This window comes from Boleophthalmus pectinirostris, unplaced genomic scaffold, assembly GCF_026225935.1.
Source record: "Boleophthalmus pectinirostris isolate CB_2022bp ecotype Guang Dong unplaced genomic scaffold, ASM2622593v1 HiC_scaffold_12, whole genome shotgun sequence".
NCBI lineage: Eukaryota > Metazoa > Chordata > Actinopteri > Gobiiformes > Gobiidae > Boleophthalmus > Boleophthalmus pectinirostris.
This window is the reverse complement of record NW_026571018.1, coordinates 33,769,503-33,779,634: the sequence shown is the minus strand read 5'-3', so window position 1 is coordinate 33,779,634 and position 10,132 is coordinate 33,769,503. Positions and strand designations below refer to the sequence as shown.

Below are 10,132 nucleotides of genomic sequence, written 5' to 3'. Positions count from 1 at the left end.
AGAATTATTACTATTTTTATTTATTTATTTTTTTGCGCTAGAACTAAGAAAACCTGACTTTTTTATTTAGTTATGTTTTTTTTTTTTTTTCTTTTTTAATATATATATTAGCTTCGGTCACAGTACTCAAAAATCGCCCATCGCGTTACTCCATGTAAACTTGCACCTAACTGGTATTTTGGCAACAACTCATATCCTGAAAATGTGATAAAAAATTCAAAACGAAAGAAAAACGATATAAAAAAAATAAGTTACCGCCATAGACTGTATATATAAATGGACATTAGCGAGTTAGCTATGTCGCCGCGTTCCAAAAACAACAGGAAGTGAGCATGGGCGCGCTTCCGTCTCCATCGGCTCTGATTCACTTTGTATTGAAAAAGCGTTACCTCTCTTTCCATAACGGCTGCTCATTTTGGTTATTAACCCGTTCTACATGATCCTGGCATTTTTATTCCATTATTTCATCAGTAAATCAATTCCTGTTCCTAATACAGAACTCCAAATTCACCTCTGAAACTGCAAGCCTCGTTGAGCTTCATTTGACTGGAGCGGAAAACACTCCTTTAGTCCACTTCTTTATACAGTCTACGGTCACTACTCGAATCACACGAACACAAAAAAAAAAAATCTAAACTAACCAGGAACAGGCACCTTAAATGTTTGTAATCTCGTCTTTTGAGTATCTGGCAAATACTGAAAATCCTGAATATTCAAAAACGAAACAAAAACAAAGCAAAACAAAACATGATTCAACTTTTTTTTGTTTCTATTTCGCTATATAAATGTCCCTGTTTAGTTGACGTAGTAAAGCCAGTAAACAATGTTGAAGAAGGAGAACATCGTTGGGAAGATCATCCGCGACCATTTGTCAATAGAGTTTACGTCAGTCAAGTCGGGGATGGTGATTTTGAGCTGGGACGCGCGTCTCCGTAGCCTGCTCTTTTTGGTCATGTGTCTCTCGAGTGCGTTTCGGCCGAAGTTGTGGCGGGCGAGGCCGGCCTTGCGGTACTGCAGGGTGGAGCTGTCGTACGTGAGCATGGTGTTCCGCGGGTCGTTCAGCCCCAGGGCCAGCTCCGAGATGCCCATGTCGTTCTTCAGGTCCAGGGTGCTCAGCAGGATGTTCTCGTGAGGGTCCATCTGTGTGAGAGAGCAAGAGTCGGCAAACACGGACTATTTGTTTTTAATCTAATTTACTTCAATTTGCAATTTGTAAGGTCCTAAATTATGCAAAATTGACTGAAGCACTTTGTGGTACATTTCAAATGTATGAAAAGTGCTATACAAATAAAGTTTGATTGATTGACTATTGTGAGCCTTTAGACAGCAGTGGACAGAATCTCACAGCTAACCATATGACCATATCTAAACCTCTTCTTCTTGGTTATCAAACTTTTTACACTAAGTTCCACCAGATCTAAAGACTAGTCTATATCAGGACAAAACTAGGGTTAAACTAGGGCTGTGTCCGAATGTCCACCCTGGTCCATTATCCCTCATTCACTACATGGGCCTGAACTATTAAAGGAGTGTAGTGCAGTCCACTGCTTTTGGATTATGTGACTCTGGAATCTGGGTGAAAAAAGTCCACTAAACTACAATAAAACTTCATTTGTGTCATAAATAATGATGACGTTGGACTGGCATACAAATGTTTATGGACGCACCAGTTTATTTAATAGTGTTTTATTCATAATCATGGGTTAACGGTGCATTTAAACAGTGCCCCATCTGCTTCATTCAGTCATGTTGTTAAAGACCTGTTGTTTTTATCACTGTCGCAATGCATTGTGGTCTACATTGACTGGTCTAATGACCAGCACAGGACATCACTTTTCAAGGTGTATTGTGGGGAATTTGGAGTGCACTAGTTTTTCACTCTGGACATACAGATACCACTAAAAATAACATGACCTCTAAACAGTGCCCTAAGTCTGACACGACCTTGGTCTAAAATGAGATTAGCATGGGTGAGGGAGCTGCAGATCGCCACCAGCTACTGCAGCTCAACAATGTGTTGACATAATAGTGTTGCCTTGAGACTGAAGAACATTGCACAGCATTAAAGTGCCTATGGCAGGTTAGACTACTTATTTTACTTAAAGACAGTGTGGTGGATCCCTCTGCCACCACTCCACAGTGTTAGTATTATTTCATTTACATTTAGTTAATTACAGCACACATAGTTTCATGTCATTCCTTTATTTAGATTTATATTCTAATTTAGGTGCACACGTTTTAGTTAATATAAGTCTGAATTATTATTTACATTTGTTCTTTTTTTGTTTTGTTTGAGTTTGCCAGACGGAGGACCGCGGCAGAGACCATCCACTCTGAACAAAGGGGGGAGCACTGTTTAGTTAGTTCTACTAAGTTAATTTGTCTAGTTTGTTTAAGATTACTTTATTATCACTTATTATTTTCTGTATTATACTTATTTGCCTTTTTGCTATTTTGATTCATTTAGTAGTTTTAGTTAATTATTTAGAGTAATTCCCCCTCTTGTGTTCAGTTTTAATTGGCCCTCATGTATTTAAACAGCCTGTTCTCTGTCTGGTTGGGTTCATTTTGTTCTGTTCAGTTTGATTTAAGTTGGGCTTTTTGTTAATGATTTACTGAATTTCAGCCTTTAAGTTACATCTATTTTTGACTTTATTAAATGTAAACTTATTTTTATACCTTTCTGTCCACTACAGACAGATACAATCATTACATTTAAGGTTTTGCTAATCCTTTTTGTTTTAATTCCCAGTTTGGAGTTTGGAGTTTCAAATTTTACTTCAGTTGCAAATGATAACATCACACTAGGGAATTTTATACCTGTTACCTAAAGCAACAATGCTGTACAGTATGCCAATGTAGACCGAAAGTAATATTTTAAGAATGAAAATGTAAGAAAACACCTTTATTTGTTGAACTGATGTTTAAAGTATCAGAAAAAGATGTTTCTTGATTGTAAATTGTGAGGTTTTGGATAGAATTCTTCATAGTGTGATGCCATCAATAAAATAAAACTCAACTTCCTGTCATTTTCAATATATTTTTCAACTTTTCTTCTCAAATTACTTCTCGAACTGTAAAACTATAATTTATATTTACAAGGATTTGTCTCAGATTACCCTGTTCTTCTGATCCAGTCCGATGGCTGCGTCGTCCATGAAAATGGGCTCCCACATCGAGTCGTGTCCATCCAGGTCCCTCTGCTTCATCCTGGCATACAGAGTGTCATCTCTGCCGACTACATTTCCCACAAGCCACTGCAAACACACAGCATCACTATGGTTACTTCAGTAGTTTTATCGCACAGTGAATTAGTCCATGTTATGTAATTATCGTTTACATAATTACTACTGGCATGAATACTTACAACATTTTACTCTGTATTTGTTGGCGTATTTGATTTTATTTGTTTATTATTTTGACTGAATCATTAATTGTTAGTTCTGTTCTTTTAGAGCACAGGTGTCAAACTCATTTTGGTCCGGGGGCCGTATCCAACCTACTTTGATCCCAAAGGGGCCGGATCAGAAAACTCATGTCATATAACCCCCAAAATAACAATAAGTTCAAATATTTGTGCAGAGAAACACAAAATCTATTACAGAAATCTTTTTTAATTGATGAACTCTTTCTTTTTAGCAAAATATTATAATATTATGAACAACCTGAAACTTTAAAGATGAAAAAATGTAATTTCAAACACAATGTTTTTTAACATGAACTTGTATGCAAATAGGAATAAGTCAATTTTTCTTGAAAATCCTGCACTCGGCTCCACTTTTCATTTTGACATTTTTCTGATGAGGGTGTCACGGTCAACAGTCAAAACAATCGTCCTTTAAGAGCGTTTGGAAAGAGACAAGTCTTCATTTGTGCTGCTCTGGTGGGAGGGGCCACGTACAGAGACGCTGGAAAATAACAAAGAAAATTAACAAGATTTTAATAGAAAAAATATTCAAATATTTTAGTTAGAAAATCAGCTGAGGGCCACATTAAAGGTCTTGGAGGGCCGGATACGGCCCCCGGACCAAAATGAGTTTGACACTCCTGTTTTAGAGGAACCATAAATTACACAGAAATACAAGAAACTACTTTTAGGTGTATGCTTCTTATCTTGGTTTCCAAACTGGGACAATTCCTTATTTTCTGCAAAGCTGTCACATCTCGATCCAAAGCCTGGATTCGCACCGGCTTAACGGGCTGATTCAGTCACGATACCTGGCATTGCATAAACAGACAGCTCTAGGTCAACCTTTCTTCTTTCCTCTGCGCTTGCAATTACCCTCGCCTACATACGCAGCATTATACATTTTTAAACTGCAAACTTTTGGTGCACTGGAAGCAATATTCTTTGATTCTGGATTGACTTTTTAAAGCTGTGTGAGCACCCTTGCAATGAACACAAGAGACGGATAGCTTCGGAACGCTCAAATGGCGTGGTGATAAGGTACAAGACAAAGCAGCGGTTTAGAGAGCGGTTAGAGAATTCTGGGATATTATTTCTATACTTTCTCTTCTATTTAAAGTGATAGTATGTACACTACTACTCAAAAGTTTAAGAACACCTTAATTTTTCCTGTTATTTCTTGCAATTCAAGTCGTGCAAGTCCAATGAAGAGCTTGAAATGGTACAAAGTAAGTACTGAACAGCCAGAACAGTCACTAAGCCCTGATGAAGACCAGTTAAGGTCGAAACATGTTGGCTTTGGCCGTTCAAATAAAGGCCTTTTAACTACATTTTTCCTCGTGCAATTTTTTTTTTTTACTTTTTCTATTTCTTTGGAGTGCCTGGGGTCCATTGTGTTTTAGTTTTGATCCTTTTTCCAAGAGCACCCTCTACCTGCTCCCACTGATTGGAACACCTGCAGCAAACAGCCATTTTTTTGTTCTTTCTGCACTGAACAGCCAGAGTAAAAAAAAAAAAAAAAAAAAGATAAAGACCCAAAACACAAGTCCAAGCTCTGCCAAAACTACCTCAGGGGAAAAGAACAAGACGGTGAAGCTTGAAAACATGAAGTGTCCAGCACAGTGTCCAGACTTAAACCCCATCGAACTGGTTTGGGATGAACTGGACAGAAGAGTGAAGCAACCTACAAGTGCCACACATTTATGACTTGAAGAACTTTCTGAACAATATTTGATTTCTATTGTAAAAAGAACGAGCCTCGAGTGTGTTCAGCTGTTGTTTATGTTACAGTTGTCTGAAGAACTGTTCATATGTGATGTTAACAGTCTGTTGTTCTATTCTCATTACTGTAACTTGCCTTTCAACATGAAATGTCGCTTCCTGGTGTCTGAAGGTGTCTGGTGGTGATTTTATAAAATAAATTTCCCCAAAAAGTGTGACTTATAGTCTGATGTGACTTATATGTTTTTTTCTTCTTCTGGCTGGTGCGACTTATACTCCAGAGCGACTTATAGGCCAGAAAATTTTAGGTATTTGAACATGACTTAAATCAGTTTTACAGTGGATACTTTTTACTTTTATTTCACTACATTTGAGAGCAAGTCTACAGATACAGACAGGATTGAAAAGTAAAAAAACAAAACAAAAAAAACTGCTGAAATGGCTGGGACTTATTATTATTTTATACTACTTTTATTTGAGTTTCCGTTCTAAGTTTGAGCAACACAACACACAAAAACACAAAAGTGAAAAGAAAGAATAAGGAATAAAACACTTAAAATCTGCAAACTTTCAAAATCACATTTCATCCTTTAATTGTTCTAAAACAAATGTTGTTTTAGTGTGGGATATTATTGTTGTTTTAGTGTGGAATATTACAACCAAAGGGACATTTCCATGGAAACCAGCAATGAGAACACATGTTTTTTTTAGTGGAATTGCTGTTTTTGTGGCTTTAAATTTGAATAAACAAATAGTGTTTAATGCCATACTGAGGAACATTCCAGGCAAAGAAACCACAAACAGACAAAGTTTAAAATGTCTTGAATTGATGTGGTCTCTTATAAATCCATACACTTTACACAAACAGAAACAGAACAAATAAAAAACAATACAAAGAAAGTGTGGAGACCTTGTTCGGGTCCATCCTCAGCTTCTCGTTGTTGGCGAGAGAGGACCTTTCAGCAGCTTTCTTCTGTCTCTGCGGCCCGCGTCCGAAGAAGATGTAGTTGACGAAGGCGTACTCGAGTAGGGCGAGGAATACGAAGACGAAGCAGCCCATCAGGTACATGTCGATGGCCTTCACGTACGGGATTTTAGGCAGTGTTTCTCTCAGATGGGTGTTGATGGTGGTCATGGTCAGCACAGTGGTGATACCTGGAGAAGGTAAAGGGAGATATGCTGTTCATGAACAAGGCAAGATGTTCTGGTGCATCTACACTAAGACAATGATAATGGCTTATGTAGTAGTAGTAGTAGTAGTAGTAGTAGTAGTAGTAGAAGAAGAGGTAGTAGTAGTAGTAGAAGAAGAGGTAGTAGTAGTAGAAGAGGTAGTAGCTTGAGGTAGAAGTGATATGATGTTGTACCATCATAGTAGTGATAAAAGTAGAAGCAGTAGTAGAAGAGGAAGTGCAAAAATAAAAGTACAGTAGTTAAGTACACATTTTAGGTATCTGAACATGACTTAAGTCAGTTTTACAGTGGATACTTTTTACTCTTATTTAACTGCATTTGAGAGAAGGTATCTGTGCTTTCTACTCCACTACATTTTAAATACTTTTTTTTAAAATGGTTTGACACCTGCTGAAATGGCTAAGACTTATTTATGGTACATTTCACTTGAGTTTCCATTCTAACTTTGAGTATTTATGATAGATAGATAAATAAATAAACACACAAGTGTGTGTGTATGAGTATTTTTATACATTTGCATTTACATTTTAGACATTTTTTAAATGTCTAGACAAGAGTGTGTTAGTGTGAATCATTACGGTCAGAATAGAAAGAATTCAGATTTAAAAGTGCTACATAAGTTATTTTGTCATGAAAGATTATGTCCTTTGTAGTTCCCTCTGTTTTATAGTATTGTACTGTATATTAATGTATATTACTGAAGTACATTTGCGGATACCATCTCACAGTACTTCAGTTACATCCAAAGTGTGTTTTGCTCCATTCACACATGTTTGAGTAACTCTGTATTAGTTATTATTAGTAGATTATTAGTCCATCTACATCTCCAAAGCTCAAATGCACTGTTCCACCTTGTGATGTCACGAAGTCAACAGCTACAACACTTTACATTTTACCTTTAGTTCTGTAGAGATTGGCAATTCCAGAGCTAAAATGATACTAACGATTCTAGTGAAGGTGTATGGAGTTTAAAGCACTTCCTGTATCACCACATGACATCACAAGTTGGAACGTAGATAGTAGTACTTTCAAGATCTGTCTGTGTTTTTCAATCACTTGACCTTTGAACCCAAACCACAATGCCGTTAAGTAAGTTATTGGTCGGATGGAAAAAAAAAAGGATCAATCTCAAATGCAGGAGTGGTACAGATTCTTGCAAATTGGAAATACAAATTCAACTTTATTCTACTATTTCTATGTACAGCTGCTCATCGCAACCTAAAACTCTACGTCTAAACCAGTCCTTGATACTAGCTGAGCGTTCATTATTCACCAGACTCGTAAAATCTGAAATTCTAAGTGATGTTTGTGAGAGCCCAGGACAGTTCCTCCCTTCTGACGGAGAGCGACCTCCCCGATTAAATCAATGCCACTTCTACATTTGATTAGGACTGTCAGGATCGATGAAACCAAGGACCTCACTCTTGTGCTTTCAGATGCAGTTATAAAAATGAGCCAAAAAGAACTGCACCGCCAGAAATGTGAAAATCTGAAATTCAAATGTCAGCCATCATCCTGATCATTAGCACGAACTCCTGCTGGGAGATCTGAGTCATATAGTAACTTTTTTGAAAACGAATACTATTGCAGTGGATATTTCTTCCTTTAGTTTCATATGTAAGATTTTTGTACACTTTTTGTCATTTATTTTGCAAAATTTCTCCTCAAAGAGTCCACACTGAGCATTATTTAGACTTTTTAAACTTCTCTTGACACTTGAGTCTTGGTATTTACTGCACCGCAAGTTTTTTATTTTGGAAACTACGCAAAAGCTTCAAAACACCAGCAGAGGGCGCTAGAATGTTATCTACAGCACATTAAAGAGTAATTGTATGAAGCTAAAAAGCAATGGAAGCTTTGAACTTTTTTGCCCCAAGACTGAAATTGGGCGACAAACAAAGGTTCTAATCTAAAAGAAGCATTGTGTAACTTTTCTGGTGGAGGGTCCATCAATTCTCTGTCTGGAATGTTTCACAGTATGGTATTAACCCTTTCTGTCTTCATGGAGACCAAACCAGACCAAGTTACAGGTCAGATCTGTGAAAAGGCAACCTCACTCGCTGTTACTGCTTAGGTATTTTTGAATAAACATGAGATAATCCATACCGGCTTAAAAAGCTTAAAAAGCCTGGTCCTGTCAGTTCTCAGAAGTTCAGCAGGACTGGGTCTGGTCAGTACTTGGATGGGAGACGACTGGAAAAATCAGGAGCCACAGGGGGGCACCAGTCTCAAAAACTGTTGTTGTGTCCTTGGGCAAGACACTTCACCCACATTGCCTAGTATGAAAGTGGTGTGTGAGTGATGGTTAGAGAGGTGATGGCGCCGTTTGGCAGCCTTGCTTCTGTCAGTCTGCCCCAGGGCAGCTGTGGCTACAGCTTACCACCTCCAGCTATAGAGTAAATGAATAGTAAGGAAGTAAGGAAGTCTTTTATTTATAGCACTTTTCACAGGCATATGTCACAAAGACACTTTACAGAACATTATTCAGCATTATTCATTCACTCTATACCTAGTGATGCGGCTACCACGCCATTGGTCTCTCCGATCACCACCATCACTCACACACACACACCACTTTCATACTAGGTAAGTGTCTTGCTTAAGAACACAACAGTTTTTGTGACTAGCTCCCCACAATAATGCTGTGTAAAGCGTCTTTGAGTGTCCAGAAAAGTGCTATATAAAACTGATGCATTGTTATTCATTATTATTATGATCTGTTTAATGTCATACTGTGGAACATTCCAGACAAGAAGTGACATATCTATAGAAACAAGCAGGTGCACAGACCCCTAACCATAAAGTTGCAGCACAGATCTTTAAAATAAACTGTATGTGACCTGTGCTCTTACTGTTAAAAAAAAAAAAAAAAAGCTACTAAAATCATAATTGAACCTGTGTTGTCAGTATCTGAATACAGACGACACATGCATGTTTTGTTTTTTCAATCATTCTCAGTACATGTACAAACCATGGTTCATGTTAAAGCTCAGAACCTCCAGAATTCCCTCCCTGAGCTGCAGAGGCTGCACTAGCACTGGCTCATGACTGACTGCAGGTAGTAGGGTTTACGTAGTGACCATTCAGATCAGAGAGGCATTTTAGGTTTAAAACACACTGGATTTCAAATGAGAGAATCATGGGAGGCGCATTGTGCTTTCTGACTGGACTCTAATTAATAATAAATCAGCTTTGAATTGTTACTGGTAAAATCTTCTATTGGATCTGAACATGTCTCATATCTTACATAAATGTGTGTTGCTTCCTAGACACGCTGCTTTAACTTAACGTTTAACTTAGCCTCTCTTGTATTTTTAGACACTGTGAGTATTAACATGTCAAATATTCATCAGCGGATTACAAATATAGCTTGAACCCTTTCAGAGGCCACACATACTCGTCTGTATCTGTCCCAGCCTCCCTCCGAGCCCCACGTCTCTGCACTGGTCCCTGGGTTTAAACGACGGGGCCATTTCACTGATTGCGCTGAGCTGTGGGGGGGGGGGGGCCCGTGGAGGATTGGATGAAAAAGTAATGCTCCGGAATAAAAAGGAGTTGGAGTAAAATGTTTGGTCACTTTATAGATAATTTTAGCTTGACCTGGTTTTGGGGCTTTAGAGTAAAACGTAACAGCCCAAAATGTGATGAGTGGCTTAGTACATGATGCTGGGATCTGGAAATAACAACAAACAGCAAACAATAACAACAACAATAAAAAAAAACAAAAAACAATCCATGTCCTTGTGTCCTTGGGCAAGTCACCTCCTCTTTTATTACTGTTTACATTATATTGACTGAACTACTACTGCTGAC

The 10,132-nt window shown here is 37.9% G+C and overlaps 1 protein-coding gene across 1 annotated transcript in view; it reads right to left on the bottom strand.

The window, feature by feature from the left end:
• Positions 1–795: 795 nt before the first annotated feature.
• LOC110172779 (gamma-aminobutyric acid receptor subunit beta-2-like) overlaps positions 796–10,132 on the bottom strand; it is a 188,554-nt gene continuing 179,217 nt past the window's right edge. Inside the window, exons 8-11 of the mRNA XM_055148663.1 lie at positions 6,039–6,283; positions 3,120–3,257; positions 1,632–1,640; positions 796–1,158 (exon numbers count right to left, since the gene is read on the bottom strand). Of these exons, the coding sequence (XP_055004638.1) occupies positions 796–1,158; positions 1,632–1,640; positions 3,120–3,257; positions 6,039–6,283 (755 nt within the window). The remainder of the gene's footprint in view (positions 1,159–1,631; positions 1,641–3,119; positions 3,258–6,038; positions 6,284–10,132) is intronic.